At 47.2% G+C, this 16313-nt stretch overlaps 1 protein-coding gene across 7 annotated transcripts in view; it reads right to left on the bottom strand.

The window, feature by feature from the left end:
- The window catches only part of STOX2 (storkhead box 2), a 213663-nt gene that overhangs the window by 106671 nt on the left and 90679 nt on the right, over positions 1 to 16313 (bottom strand). The window contains exon 1 of one of the 7 annotated variants that reach the window (XM_066237987.1): positions 3442 to 3910. The exons of 5 other annotated variants lie outside the window; for them this stretch is intronic. Coding sequence is in view for 1 of the 2 variants with exons in the window: in XM_066237981.1 (XP_066094078.1) it covers positions 2032 to 2197 (166 nt within the window). In the remaining variant the exon portion in view is untranslated. Of the gene's footprint in view, positions 1 to 2031; positions 2506 to 3441; positions 3911 to 16313 lie in introns of those variants that run through there. One more of the 7 variants, XM_066237981.1, reaches the window with a different exon arrangement.

The following is a 16313-nucleotide window of genomic DNA, read 5'->3' as shown; positions in this document are numbered from 1 at the left end:
TAAAATAAATAATAAATAATAGCCCTTGCTCCCTGGACAAAGCCAGATTATATCCAACCCTGTAGTCCCAAGAGAACCCAGCAAGCCACTCTGTGCTCAGGGGACACTTCCATTGAAAGCCGGATGAATGACACAGCTCTCCTTCCCCCACTTTTCGGTTTTCTTTTCTCAGAAGTAACCTCACACTGAATCTGCAGAGAAAACCACCAGCCAGCTTCAATCAGCTTCTCAATATCACCGGAAGACCTGCTTACCATCGGCGGGGCAAGAAATGAAGTGAGAAAAAATAAATAAACAAAAGAATCAAATAAAAATGCCTTGCAGAACGGGCAGCGACAGAGTTCTTCAGTAAAGGATGAAATGCAATCACAGCGAAGCCATGCCAAGCTAGAGCTTAAAAAAAAAAAAAGCCTCCATGGGAATGTGCCTGAAGTCATTAGAGAGAATCTTGCAGGCTTGTTGGAGAAATGATGGCCACCTGCCCTGCCGTAGCCTCACACTTGGTATCAGCCCTGACAAGGGTCAAAACAGAAAGGCACTGAACTACTCAGTGAGGAATGAAGGCATTCAAACCCTAAGCGTACAAAACCCGGGATTACCTCAACACTCGGTGCAGACACAGGTTTGTGTACGTGTGTGTTCTGAGGTTAGATGTGGATTTAGGTGTATCTCAAAATTTACGGTACAAGTCAGAAGAATCTAGTTAACCACAGCAGCAATAAGACTTAAATTGCTAAAGTATAAACTGTAGTTGTCACCTCCCTTTACAAATCTGGCTTTTCATGAAAGAGAAAAGCCAGGGAACCTTATTGCCAAAACAGTACAACATCCTTATGTCGCCAGGCTTTGCAATAAAAAAGATGGTTGTTTTATTTAGTTTCTATATTCATGGCAATTGTGGTCACAAGACATTTTAAAAGCATGAGATACTGGCCCCAGTGTTTTAAAACTTGCTGTTTTAGGTGGAAGATAGTAGTGTTACTCTGTAAGTACCCACCACAAGCTTAAAGCAATCTTCCCAGTTAAAACAGGACTTACAATGATTGGGTAGAGATGTGCTTTCAAATATAATCTCAGTCCTTCAATTGCACTGTGTCTAAAAGAAAATTAATTCTTTCAGGACGAAAAACAAGTAAAAATGGATGTCTTACACATGATGACATATAAATGGTCAACATTACGGAAGAAGAGAGCAAGGGAAGAGGGCCAGCATTGGCCTCCTGCAGCATCTCCTCCTGAATTTTATCCCTGAGTCCCCAAGTCACACGCCAAAACCATTCCGTTGTATTTCCAAGGGGAACTGGCCCTTTCAGAAACACTTTGAACAGCACTGTATTTAAAGGTACAGCCTATTTTTTGAAGCCTTCATTTCCATTTACCGTTTTGTTTATCCTTCCTGTCTGACATGCAAATACACGATATAGCCTCCATTCTTTTCATACAACCGAATTCAAAGCAACATATGTTAAATCCACAACGAATCATGTGAGCATTCAATCCGCATACACACAATTACCCCACAGAATGCGTTCAATGAGCTCCAACAGAGTTCGCTGCGTGCAAATCGGAGGAGCCAGAGATGTATGCGGGGCTCTTCACCATTCAAAACTGTGCATGGAACCTGTTCCCTTTCCCTAAAGGGGGGCTGTTTAAATGCCCACTTGGGATAACTGACCACAATGCAGGCTCCAGCAAGCTCAGCACTGCAGGCGACACTGGATGCAGACTCTCCCACAACGCTCAAGGAGGCTGCTGCGCGGAGCTTGCAGTCATTGCTCTGCCCGCAGCCCAAAGGCCCGGCGCGGCCCCCTCCCTTATTTTACCTAACTAATAGCTCTCAAACCCCATATTGAGAGGGCCTGCTGTGGATCTTGCAGAGGTACAAAATGGTGGATGTGAGCTAATTTTTCCCTGCTTTCCCCATAACTTATCGCATTCATCAGCGCCCGGCCTCCCCTGCCAGTACCCGGGCAGCGGCGCAGGGAGCCCGCCCCGTGGCCCCGGCCCGGGGGCAGCAACGCGGTTACCAACCTGATGTCATGTAGCCCCGTGAAGCCTGGGGCGCGAAGGCCGCGGGGAAACGCTTGTGCAGGCGGTAGTCCTTCTCGCTGCGGGACCTCACGCGGTCCGAGGCCCGGTCCGAGAAATCCGAGCTAGGCCAGGCTCGCCGCAAGGTTGTGCTCCGGGTCTTCTTCATGGTGGGGTGAGCGACCCGCTGCCCCGATCCTGGGGCCTCAGCGCCGGGGCGCAGCTCGCGGCTTCATCCGTCTACGGCGGGCACGACCCGGGCGCACTCTGCGCGCATTTTCCCAGCCCCTCCTCGTCGGCGTCTACACCGCCAGCGGCGGGTCCGGCCCTCCCCACGCCCCCACACCTCCCCACGGCGAAGGCTCCGATTTTACACACGTCCCACAATGCATTACACTTCATTTGCAATCCGCCCGGCTTATAGCTTCCAGATTCCTGGGGGGAAAGGCACGTTAGGAGGCTCCCCGACCAGGAGGAGGCGGGGAGGGGGCGGGTGGGGTGGGGGCGCCGAGACTTGCAGCGTGAAAGCAATGGGAGCGCAGACAATGGCCCGATTCAGCGCAGGAGTGCTTAGCCAACTGTGAGCCCGGGCACAAAAGACCCAAACAAACGAGGAAGCCGAGGCCTCCGGACCTGACCCGGGATCCGGTGCCCGGGAAGCCGGAGGGGCAGCTTAGCGCGAGGCGTAGGGATGACAGTGTCCAAGTCGTGTCCCCCCGGGCCTACCAGCCTCGCTGCCCGCAGTCCCGGGCGCAAGCGGGCTCTGCCTCCCCTGCAGTCCCTGGGAGGCAGTCTTCATTCCAGAGGCTGGAATGGGGGGCGCGTGTGCAGAGGGATCCGAGCAGGCTCTGCAGACAGCAGCTGCGGCGGGCGGGCTCCGCCGGATCCAGGAAAAGCAGGAGTCGTCCTCGATGCTGCAGCGTCTCGTCGATCCTGCTCCTTCCCAGGCTCAGGGTGGCGTGCGTGCCTGCGCGCGTGTGTGTGTGCGCGCGCGCGCGTGTGCCCCGACACGCATGTGCCCCCAACACATGCAGGCTCCTACTTACTGGCCGAGGCGGCGACGGGAGCCATGGCTGCCAAGGATGTGGAGCCTAACGATCGACACCCGCACGGTGGCACCTCCGCCTGGTCGCGAGCGCGCAGAATGGCTATCGAAGGGCAGGAAGCGGGGCACCCGCCCCGTCTCACGCTAATCACCAAGTTGCCTTCAGTTACAGCACGGATCCCGTCAGGCTTCTCCTGTTCATGTGAAACACCCCGCGGTGCGGCAGCGCTGGGACCTCGGCTGGCGCCCCAGCCCGGAGTCGGCGCTAGGATATTTACATATTTTCGGGATGGCCCCTCCCCCTCGCCAAGAGGGAGAGAAACCCCTCCGCGGGAACGGAGAGATCTGCGGTGCCCTGCTCTGCCCACCTGCGCCGACCCCGAAGTCAGCCAGAGCCGGAGGAGGGGGCGCCACGACGAGCTCCTCTAACAGCCTCCACCCGGTCTGTGCCGCCTGGAAAATGCAGTGGACGTGGCCTCGCCTCCTCCTCACTCCTGGAGCCTCCGGTGGGAGTCACAAGCCCGCTAACCTTCATTCAGGTCCACAGCCCCTGTACCCAGCACGGCTCTGCACAGCTGTTTCTGGTCCAACGACCAATCACTAAAGGACAACAATGCGCGACGCGGGAGGCGGAGGAGGGGCGCTGTGCCGCCCCAGCCAAGGCTCGGGGCCCGGGATGCGGCCCGCGACGCGGAGGTCACACGAGTTAAAGGCGAGCCACCACATTGCCGCGAATCCCAGAACCCCAGCGACGCTGCGATGCTACCGGTTCTTCAAAAACACGTATTTCCCCATTTGGGTTTCTAAAAATGCTTTGGTGCTCTAAACAACAAATAAACCTGGTTTTGCTTTTCGACGATGTATTTTATTTTATGTCTTTGAGCGTTTCATTTTTCCCATTTGTGACGATGCAACGTTCAAAATCATTTTCTTTATGCTGTTGTTTTATAATCATAGGTGCCAAGGACACGAAATATATGAGTCTTTTATAAAGCTGATACAGCGAAAATAAAAATAGAAAGTCAGCGGGTTCTAAATGGTTAAGATTCAGTTCTAGCACAATTCGATGCTATTCCAAGGCTTGAATTCTTGAGGGGCAGGAAGGTTTTTGGAGACCGAGCAGAGGGGGGCGGGGTTTAAGCCACAAGCGTTATAAAATCCAGAACTAGAGCTCGTGTTCAGTATTTCAGGGCTGCCCTTGGTAATCTGAGGCTGGTGTAACTAATCTATGTCTTGGGATATCTAGGGTTTAAAAACAAACAAGTAAAAATAACTAAGTATATCTGTTTACACTAACCAAAATTTATCACTAACTAAACCAATTAACTAACGTTCAGTGACAATTTTTAAAAGTTAGGAAAGGATGGTCCCCCACCCCACAGAAGACTCATTTTATAGTAAGAAGGACTACAAAGATCAGAAAGACTACCTAGTACTTTAGAAGCTATGGAAGACTAAATGTGTAAAGAAATATACAGGTAACAAAAATAATCATATTAATGAGAGCAAAAGATAATGACATTTAGATATCTCAACTCAATTCAAAAACAATTACTCAGTACCTCCCATGAGCCAAACGTGGTTATATGATTACAGTAGTTATGCTTGAAGGCTAATGGTGGTTGTCATGGCAGCTGTGCTATGTATACATTCAGCACATAATTATTGACTGCTTAGTATATGCCAGCCTGGGATGGGTGCTGGGCAGACAGAACACCACATGGCCCCATGCAGCTTATGGTAAAAAATGTACAAATCAAGTGCATTCTACAAAGAATAACTTCTGCAAAATTGACAGTTAACCTGAGACCTACAGGATGAGGAGCCATCACAGCAAATAGAGGGGGAAATGATGTTTCAGAAAGTGGGCACAGGACATGCAAAGGCCCTGAGGTACAAAAGAATATTGGCTTCTGTTGGAAGAAGTGAAAGAAGGCCAGTGTGACTGGAATTGGAGCATAAGAGAGAGGTGTGCGATGAGGTCATAGAGGAAGACGAGAGCCGGATCATGCAAGGACTTGCAGGGTGTGTTAAGGGTTTTGTATTCCATTCCGAGCACAATGTGAACCACTGAAGGGGTTTAAGCAAAAAAGCCATGCTTTAGAATTTCTACATAGAAGGGGCATGAGGAAGGAATCTATTTGAAGGGAAGAGTCAGCCCAAAATTTTCTGGAAAGTTTGAATTGCACTTCACTTAAAAGAAAATACTCATTGTTCATATAAAAGAATGGGGGGGGGTAGATATTTGGAAGTAGAGCTATACCTCCACTCAGGTACCTCTGAATGCAGGTTTTGCAGGGGAGTGATAGCACTCAGTGTCCATACTTTCAATAGATGCCCTCGGGGCCAAGGCCAAAGAGCCAGAAACGGAAGATTCAGGCATCAAATAGGTCGAGGTGTCTGAATCAGATCAGAGAGACAAGTGGGAAAGAAGGGGCAGTTAAGCAATTTATCCATCCAGCTCAAGTGACAACATCAAAAGAGGTTAGGAAGGTAAGGCTTGAATCTAGCTAACAGCATATTGTGAGACCAATCCTAGCTGAAGAAACTAGATATGTTATTCTAATTATCATAGCCACTGTGAAAATCTGACTCTGTATATCCATCTGTCCTATGGGAAGAGTCACTGGTCATATGCAAGCCCTATCAATGTCCCTAGTCCTAGTTTTAAATCTGTGAAATTAGAGATAATCTGGCTCATGTATTGTCTATCAGGTAAACTCAGGTGCATAATCCCAGTCTCCAATACTACAAAAGTATATAATTAAATAAAAGAAATGACAAAGCAAATCAATGTTATAGTATTAGTATATTTTAAAATCAGGCTTACAAATAATTTGTACATTTGTTATTTTCATATCAGATACATTAAAGACACTAATTAGACACAGGCTTTGTGATTCCAATTCAAATGTTGAAAAGTCTAAGATCCTCATTTAAAACTTCAGTTTATTAGATTTATAAGAGTATTTGTAAGAGCTGAATGAATTTTTCGCAGACTCCATGCGAAAAAGGGACATTTTCTGTGCTCCGCCTGTCATTCACTGTTCCCTTTTGTTCATGGTTGTATCTCCAGTGGCTAGCAATGCCTGCGTGTATTTGATGACTAATGAAGCCTGATTAAGTACTCTGGAAGGTCTGGTTTGAAACCTTCCCAATCACACATACTAAGTGCTTTTTAAAAATTAAATACAGCCTTGGCTGGTTGGCTCAGCAGTAGAGCATCGGCCTGACGTGTGGAAGTCCCAGGTTCGATTCCCAGCCAGGGCACACAGGAGAAGCACATACCTGCTTCTACACCCTCCTCCCACTCCTTTCTTTCTATCTCTCTCTTCCCCTCCCGCAGCCAAGACTCCATTGGAGCAAAGTTGGCCTGGACGCTGAGGATGGCTCCGATTGCAGCAGAGCAACACCCCAGAGGGGCCAAGCACCGCCCCTTGGAGAGTATGCCGGGTGGATCCCAGTTGGGTGCATGCAGGAGTCTGTTTGCCTCCCCCGTTCGCTTCTCACTTCAGAAAAACACAAAAAATTAAATTAAAATTAAAAACACTGAATTTATAAATGCAATATAAGTTTTTAAGGGAATGGACATCACTGTGTTTCTAAATGAGGCTAACTCTTGACCCAAGAGACTTTATTCTTCGATTTGAGTTGGTCAAATGTTTTTTCAAAGCCTCCCCTGAGAGCTACAGTTTTTACTTTATTATTTAAAACTTACAAATAGAACAAATTGAATTCAAGACTTAAGAAAAATTTGATTTTCAATTTTTATCTCTAGCAAAGGAAATTCTGATCTTTTAAAATTTTTACCCCTAATATTCTGAACATTGATTAAAGATCTAAATATGAGTGAGTGACCTTTGCTGTGCACGGAAAACCCCCCTTGGACGTTGAAAAGCCCACGCTGACTGTGCAGACTGAAGGGTGTAATAGACCAGAAGAACAGAGCTGCCGACATCAGTACAGAAGAGATCGTTATGAGTGAAAATCATTGTAAGCGTAGAAATGTGAGAGGGACCGGGCCTGAGCCTTACTCTGCAGCCCAGAGAAGATGAATTTCAACCCAGGACCTCGTAGGCATACAATACTCTCAGGGACGGGGACAGGGACAGGGACAGGGACACCCAATGATGTGATACTGACAATATCCACTAGTACATCAGACTCATCGAATTCAGGGGCATTCCGTTGAAGCTGTGGCCAACGCTGCCCCCAGCCTCCTCTGTCTGCATCGTCCGACTCCGGTGCAGGAGAAGACCTAAACACACAGAAGAGAAATAGGTGTCTGCGGACGGGTGGAGGGCTGGCTAGACACATCAAACTTTGTGATTAAAGTATTTGTTAAATAAAAATTAGAATTCCAAGCCTGACAATAATTTGTCTTTCTTGCTTCTTCCTGAAACAGGATTTGCAAAAGATATTAATAGTTTAATTTGACAAATGTGCTGATTAGTAAACAAACAAACAAACAAAAAAAAAACCCACATCTACAAACCTTGAAGTTGGACATCGTGTGACCCAGGTTACGGAGCGAGACGGGATCCAGAAAAGAGCACGTCCCGGAGAACGAGGGCTCCCAGAGGCTTGTGGGGCGGGAAACTGGGGGAGGCTCCTATGTGACATGTAACTACACTCCTATGTTCATATGCATGGACGTGTGCACATCCAAATGGCTGGCAGGCTGTGGCCTCCAAAAGCAGCTCACTGAGGTAGCTGACCAAAGCTTTGTCCCCAGGGCACTTTAGGAGATACATTTTGTCTTCCTTAACCCAGACTCCAAGCTGCTACATACAACTTTCTCAGAAAGCTCCAGCACTCAGGGAAGGTCTTAGAAGATGCTCTCTGCTTGTGCAAACCCCCACTGCGTTTGCCTAGGCTGTGGTCACACACCTAGGTCACGCACCTTACTGGGATGGACAGCTCCCAATAAGGTGCTCTGGGTGAGATATGTCAACAAATGTGACTTGAAACGAGGGTTCCATTGCGAAGTAAGTTTAGAAAACGGGTGAACGGTAAAGCACACTTGCTGGACCTCCTAGAGCCTTTCATGGGCTAATGCATCTACTAAATCTACCAAAACACGCGAAGGGAGCTCTAACCATAGTTCCACTTGTTGCTGGAGCACGTTTTGGGAAACCGATCTAGACAGTTGGTGTTTGAAACACCCAGGGAAGTGATCAAACCGAAGGGTAAGACATGTTTAAGAGAACTCCTAAGAGTGGTGAGAGTGCATATATAGTGTGCATTCCATCCACGTACAATCTGAGCTGAATTTTTCTTACTCTCTTCATCTAGGTGCATTGTCACCTATGATCCACTCCAGACAGGGCTGTAATGAGTAATGGTCACCAATGAACTCTGCTCCAAAGGAAGCAATGTTTGCGGGTGGAGGGGCTCACCAAGGAGAACTAGCTCAGGATGGGCCTGAGTCTTCTGGACTGTTGATGGGGTAAGCTGGCACAACTGTGACACCCATCACCAGGCCAGACTAATTGCAGTCAGAGCAATAGAGGTCATCTCCCTGGTGATGTCAAGGAGACTGCCCTTTCATATTTTTGTTGGGGGGGGGGCACACGCAAGAATTAACCAATGAATACAAAAATAAATGGAACAACAGATTTATGTTTCTCTCTTTCCCTTCTGCTCTTTCTCTAAAATCAAGACAGAGCTTCCTCTGTCTCACTGCCCTCCTCCCATCCACCCCATGCTTATCTGGACAATTGGTCCGTCACCATATTCTTGTGTTTCTACTGCCTTCCTAAGTCCCGACAGCCTGGGTCAAAGCACTGCAGAAGGAGAGGGTGGCCACAAACCGAAAACCAGCGTCACCCACCAAAGACGCAGGGAGGGTAACTCAAAAATAAAATTCAATGACATAAGACAACGGTATAGAATTTAAACATTAAATACGAAAATAAAATACATGTAGTCCTATGCCTGACTGATTTGTTTAAACACCTACTTCAAAATAAAGTCACTCAATTAAACAATGGAAATTCATCAGTACTTTCATTCGATCACTGTTCAGGGTGAAAATCAGACTGTAGTGTAATAATAATATATGTTTCAGTCTTTCTATTAAGTAGCATGAAGCAGCCCCAATCCACATGGGATGCAGCTGGGAATAAGAACAGCATTCAACACCTTCTCTGGTCAGATTTTGACCCTGACAGTGAAGCAGCTGGCTTCTGTTCAACAGACTGCTACCTGGGGTAAACCTCAGAATCTGTTTTTATTTTGAATATGCCACATATTCAGTAATGCCCACTGCCCTCTGGGAAATTTCCCATGAGACTCATCCAGCCTTCGAGTCTCTCTTCAATAGGCTGAAATTATTTTCAGTAAGACATTTTTAATTGGGTGGTTCAGCCAACTGAAAAAAATCCAGTCCACCAGGATCTCGGTATGCAGCCTGTAAGGTGGGCTTCACAGTCATCTTATTATTTTTTTAATTGATGTGAGAGAGAGAGAGACATATCAATTTGTTGTTCCACTTATTTATGCATTCATTGATTGATTCCTGTATGTGTCCTGACTGGAGATCGAACCCACAACCTTGGTGCATCAGGGTTGAAATCCTAACCAAATGAGCTACCCAGCTAAGGCACAATCACCTCTTTTAATCTTCCTCGTACTGAAAAATTGTCTTTGCAAATTAGCACACGTTACAGCTACAGGATTTGTCCATTTGAAGAACCCAAAGTTATACTCAGAAAGCTGCAAGTTAATTCCAGATAGCACCAAACTCAGGTCATTTACAAAGCCAGGAGTGATCAGGCACGCTCTCACGGAGAACAGGCTTCCTTTAGAAAGAACCAATATTTTTCTGCAATCCAGATGGCTAAATAATAGGCTTTCTCACATAAAATCCATTAAGTTTCAGATTAAACAATAGTTGATTTGAGTCATCGGACTTCACAAGTTGAGGGAGAAAAGGCAGAAACTTAGTGGCCCTTATGTCCGTGAGTGACAGTGTTAACAATTCATTGAGTAATTCTTTCAATTTCTCCTGTACCTCTCCGCCTCAGCCTGTGTACACAACAGGAACTTTCGCTAGTACTGCCAAGCTGCCCTAGGTAGAGGAATTCTCTCCTGGATCACCCAAGACTTTAGCCACAACTTAACACAATGTCTCTGTGAACTTCTTTGTTCAGCTCAAAACTGACTAACCACAACAGACCAGCTGAAACCCCGGTCCTCAGAATGCAGAGAGCTGTATCAGCCTCCTTCCTGTACAGAAAAGGTCACCAAAATTGTAACTTTCATCCTTTTATAAAGAAAAATACACATCTTATCTTTATGTTGAACAACTCCTTGAAGTATTTTGTTGCAAGATAATCTATCAGTGGACTTTTGCGCCCTAGAAAATATTTCCACTGTTGGTCCTCGTCACACAACAAAATCGTGAAGATCACGTAAGCTGAAACTCCATTTCACGAGCTCAGATAAACTGCAACAGGGAGTCACACCCAAAGGAGAACACAGCATGGGGTCACGCAGAAATGGCCTCCACCGGGGGTACTCTCAGACAGCCCCACGCAACACATGGCCCTGCCACCTTCACACACAGCATCCATCTGTAACTCCCGCGTTTTCTCCTAACGGCCCAATGAGCCACCTGGGTCACTCACTGCAGGGTACGTACGTGACAGACCAAACTGCGTCCTTTTCTCAACAATGTCCTGTCCCATCTCTAGGTCTTCTGGGAAGCTGCCCCCTTGGCCCACCTATCAATCTCCTCGTCCTCCTGGGAAACACTCATTGATCCTTCACGATTCAAACCGCAGTCGGGTCTCCGCAAACTCGCCATCTTCGTCCCCTCCCTGCCCTCTTGTTCTCCAGCAGCGTTGGGAGCCCCCGTGCTGCCTGTGTAACAATGGGTGCCCTTTCTTTTTGCAGTGTTCACCACACTGTGATACAATGTGCTTCTCTGGCTCCGTGCTCCTTGAGGACAAAGGTGCAGCGAGCACTTGCTGTGTGCTAACAGTGGTTACCAGTTCTAGGATACAAAAGTTTAAAAACAACAACAAAAAGCAATAAGAACAAAACCTTCTGTCATTAAGGAGTCTATATGCCAATGAATGGGAGGAGATAGCAATAAATAAATTGGGAAATTATACAGAAGATGAAGTAAGGAGTCTAATGGAAGAAAAGAAGGCAGGGGAGGAAGACTGAGACTGGAGGTTTGCCATCTAAAACGGGGTGGCCAGGTGCCACTGCAGTGCAGACACGCACCAGATCTTCTGGACCCAGTCATCTGTCGACGGGCACCCAGGCTGCTTCCACGTGTTGGCTACTGAAAACCATGCTGCCAGGAACACAGGGATGCACACATCTTTTCAAATCAGTGTTCTGGGTTCCTGCGGGTCTATACCCAGATGTAGGATTGCTGGGTCATAAGGTAGTTCTATTATTTTTAACTTTTTGAGGAACCTCCTTAACTGCTTTTCAATAATGGTTGCACCAGTTTGCCAGGTGGCTACAAGACTTATGGGGAGGGGGGGTCACATATTAAATTATAAATATATGTCTAACCACTATGCTGTACAGCTGAAACTCACACCAAAAACAATACAGAAGGTCAAATGTCATTGAAAAAAATAAAATAATAAATAAGTAAATGGGGTGGCCAGTGACAGACTTCACTTTAGCAATTATTTGATGCCCCCCTGCCTTTCCAGAAGTAGGCCCTCAACACATGTGTGCACGGCCGTGCTAACTTCAGGCCCTCTTCCATGCTGTGCTTGGAGCAGGAGTGTGACAAACGGCCCTGGCTTTATAAAGGGGATTTGGGATCGTAAAGGAAGTAACATTATATCTACTTCCTCTCTCCTCAGATGTGCTTGCAACTAAAGAATAATAAATACTGCCTTATGTGTTTCTGGGACTTTATAGCTTCTTGGGTCTCATAGGGTCTGAGGTCAGCAAGGTAGGAACTATCACAAGCAAAGGGGGGGAGGGGGATGAAGGCACAAAGGCTGTAAGGGATCTGCCCAAGGTCATGGTCCAGGATGTTTTCCTGCCCCACCCACTGCCTCTGTGAGGACTGATGTCAGCAGGTGTAGAGATCTCCGTTCATTGCTTTTGCACAGAAGGAATCAAGTACAGGAATATCTAAATCTGTGTATGGCAAGAATGGCCTCCAAATTTCTAAGTTACCTAGTGAGGTTTGTTTTTGTTTCTTTATGACTGTATGTGCATGTGAAATAGAAGACAACTTTTTTCAGAGGACTCCAATGATGCCCTCCCTGGGTGTCTACCGAGGGTGCCTGAGACTGTGGTGTAACCCACACACGTCCTCCAGGCTCATCAATCTCGAACGCTTTCTTTCCTCAGTTCTGTGTGCAGGTCACCACAGACCTGTTTCCCCAGCCAGGGAAACCCACATGGTGACACAGATGGATTTTTCAAGGATGGGTCTTTTTTCCAACGTGTAGTTTCCTGTAATTTAAGGAAACGCTATACATGAACAATTAAAATCATATGTCAAAAAAGAAGCCAAGTTCCAACAGTTTCCTATTCCATAAAATTATAATATTTACATTCCAGATTCTAAGAATAACGACTTTACGTCCCAGTGAATAATAGGACTTTTATGGGATACCATGTAATAATTACTCACAGCATTTTTATCATTACTATAGACTGCAAACTTCACAGATGTAGTAATTTAATAATATCTGCTCAGTCCATCTGATTTTTTTTTAAAAAAACTTTCTTTTAATATTTAGGAGCAATTAGTCTTATAGAGAATGATATTATATGTAATCTTCCTATTATTTTTCACTTGGTATATTAAAGGTGTGGTGGAACTTCAATTTCAAACACAGAGGGATTAATTATGACCCAACAATCATTCCAGTAGCTTTCATTAGGGTTATCATGTTACTCATTATTCAACTAGGACACATTTTAAAGTTAAAAATGATGCTATTGTTTACACTAGCACAAAACAAAGCAGTGTCCGCCTGAGTAGAAGGTGACATATGAGACCCTACCTGTAGTGACAGGGGACTAGTCAAAAGGTGTAAGTTTTGCTTTAAGGAGAGAAACCAATAAACCTAAGTGGGGAGACAAGAAAAATCACCAGCAAGATCAGATTTTTTTTTTTTGTATTTTTCTGAAGCTGGAAACGGGGAGGCAGTCAGACAGACTCCCGCATGCACCCGACCGGGATCCACCCGGCACGCCCACCAGGGGGCGATGCTCTGCCCCTCTGGGGCATGGCTCTGTCGCCACCAGAGCCACTCTAGCGCCTGGGGCAGAGGCCAAGGAGCCATCCCCAGCGCCTGGGCCATCTTTTGCTCCAATGGAACCTCGGCTGCGGGAGGGGAAGAGAGAGACAGAGAGGAAGGAGAGGGGGAGGGGTGAGAAGCAGATGGGCGCCTCTCCTGTGTGCCCTGGCCGGGAATCGAACCCGGGGCTTCCGCACGCCAGGCTGACACTCTACCACTGAGCCAACCGGCCAGGGCCAAGGTCAGATATTTTTAATGTAAACTAGGACTCTTTGGGGGTGTCTCTATCTGTCCTTCCCTTTCCCCTGACTTATCAGGGTAAATATCCAAAGTTCTGTGGCAAAAGTTTTATTTGGGTCAAGACATATTGGGTTGCTTATGTTATGCTCCCTGCCCCAGTAAATGGTTCAGGTAATCACACATGATGGCAACGGCTTCTTGTAACAAAGAGGAGACATACAGTATCACTTGCACTGCCCAAACTTCTCTTCCCTGTCGTTTTCTCGGATCCCACAGGGAATAGGGAATGCATTCTTTTTTTTTTTTTTTTTTTTTTTGTATTTTTCTGAAGCTGGAAACGGGGAGGCAAACAGACTCCCGCATGCGCCCGACTGGGATCCACCCGGCATGCCCACCAGGGGGTGATGCTCTGCCCACCAGGGGGCGTCGCTCTGTTGCGACCAGAGCCATTCTAGCGCCTGAGGCAGAGGCCACAGAGCCACTCCCAGCGCCCGGACCAACTCTGCTCCAATGGAGCCTTGGCTGCGAGAGGGGAAGAGAGAGACAGAGAGGAAGGAGAGGGGGAGGGGTGGAGAAGCAGATGGGCGCCTCTCCTGTGTGCCCTGGCCGGGAATCGAACCCAGGACTTCCGCATGCCAGGCCGACGCTCTACCACTGAGCCAACCAGCCAGGGCGGAATGCACTCTTAAGAAGCCGGTGGTGGCTCCTCCCAGTCCACGGAGGACACAAGCAGCAGAGAAAAAGGACGAGGGCCAGGCCTAACCTCTATGTGTTAGGAACGCACTTCTGAACACAGACTAGATTAGATCTAAGGGCCCCCCTAGTCTCAGGCTACGGCTGGGTTTGCTGTGAACACACCCACCCCGTGCTGGCCAGGAAAATGCTACCTACCTATCTTTGAGGCTTCTCAGAATAAAGGAGGGAAAGTATCTTAGAAATGGGAAGAGGCTGAACCCAATAATAAGCTACGAGAAAGAGGCAAGAAGGCAATAAAAATTAAAAAAAATGAGGGTGCTGAACCAGGAGACAAGGGAGGGACACAGTCTGAGAAACAGGTTTCTTCCAAAACCTCAGGGACCGACTTCCCGAGGAGATTGGATCTGGCTTTCCCAGCTCCCGACGCTGTTTAAACACCTACAAGTCCTCGGAGGTAAGCCTTCTTCAGACTTTTCCAGAGTCACCATATATTTTTAATCCTAAATTATTTTAGTTTTAAGCATAAGGAAATCCATCCATGTTTGACAAAGACACGGGTTCATGGATCCATCACCCACCTGCTAATGAATAGGAAAAGTGTGGTACTTTCAATGTAGACCCTGTAACAACTGAAAAATCACCGGCTTGGATGAAGAAACTAAATTAAAATAATAATAATGGTAGCGTGGATGAGAGGCCGACTCTGTCCGAAGTTTGTAGTAATCATGAGAACTCCCATTTGCTCTTACGTGTCACTGCAGACGCTGACCGTCACCACCACCCACCCCCTCAGTGGCTTCCCGGAGAAAGCGGTTGTATGTCCTTGTCAGAGTCCAAGAACTGCTGCGTTGGCACAGGGCCCCTCCCTGTTCCTGCTTAGACAGGAGAGTAGCAGGGAGAGGCCATGAGCCATCGGGAAGGGACACAGGTCCTTCGATGACCCCTGCAGAATTTTGCTAAGGCAAGGACTTACTAGCAAAGGGTTTGCTCAGACGATAAGAGTTTAGTAGCTAAAGGCGAACGCCGTGAAATGCATCTGTCAGCGTCTGAGAACTAACATCCCCACCTCCCAGCTGGGCGACCCGACCCGGAACCACTCTTTCCCTCGGGTCTCCCTCTGTAACGCAGGGGAAACCGCCAATCGGGCGGGCCTGTTCTGAGGATCCGGTGAGAGATACAAGTGAAGAGCTTCGCGCAGCTCCTGGCCATTTGCCAGTGCTCGGAAAACACTAATTTAATTATTGTAATGAACACCCTCCACCTCGTCCAGGGCTGACCACACAGACAGCCTCTTCTGGGTGCCAAGCCCGGCGCGAAGCCCCTGGGCAGCACCGAGGGTTCTTCGTTATTATGCCTTGTTGAATAGTCCAGGCGCTCTCTTTCTCTCCCAGTTTCTTCTCTCCCTCTCCATTCTTTCAGTTATTAATACACAGAAACTGCTCAGAGCAATGACTGGTGTAGAGTAGATTCTGTAAAGGTTCGCCCCTTCTCTCCCCTTCCTGTCTGTCTGTCCTTATCTGTCCCTCTCTCTGTCACTAAATAAATAAGTAAACAAAAAGGTTTGCCCCTATTATTACTGTTTGGGGTCATTGTCTAAGGGCAAAAGTTCCAGCTTGGGGACTTGAATCCCTATCTTTTGAAAAATAAAGTTGTTTCAGGAATAAAAGAGAAACAGAGGTCTCTGACACCTTATTTTTCTCCCATGGGGCAGGAGGAGTCAGAGGGGTCTAAGATATATGCTTACCATTCCAAGGTGTCCACAGGAAGCGGGTTTGGAAGCCTGGATCTAATATACATACTTACTGGATATATAACCTTAAGCACAATCCAAAATCTCTGCTAATCCAGTATTTTCTCATTTCCTCCAAGGTAAAATGGGAAAAATAGCTTCCTCCGAATGTTGTATGGAGAATAAATATGAAAATATACATAACGTGCTCAGCAGGAGCCTGCTAACAACCATTTAAGTGTTCAATCATTAGTAGCCATTGCATCGAATTGGAAATGGGGGTGGGGGAGGCAGATTCAGGGCCTCTGGTAGCTTATCCAGTGCCTTTGTGACAACGAGG

The sequence above is a fragment of the Saccopteryx bilineata genome, chromosome 6 (genome assembly GCF_036850765.1).
Source record: "Saccopteryx bilineata isolate mSacBil1 chromosome 6, mSacBil1_pri_phased_curated, whole genome shotgun sequence".
Lineage (NCBI taxonomy): Eukaryota > Metazoa > Chordata > Mammalia > Chiroptera > Emballonuridae > Saccopteryx > Saccopteryx bilineata.
The sequence above is the reverse complement of the archived record's forward strand: the minus strand, read 5'-3'. Positions and strand labels throughout refer to the sequence as shown.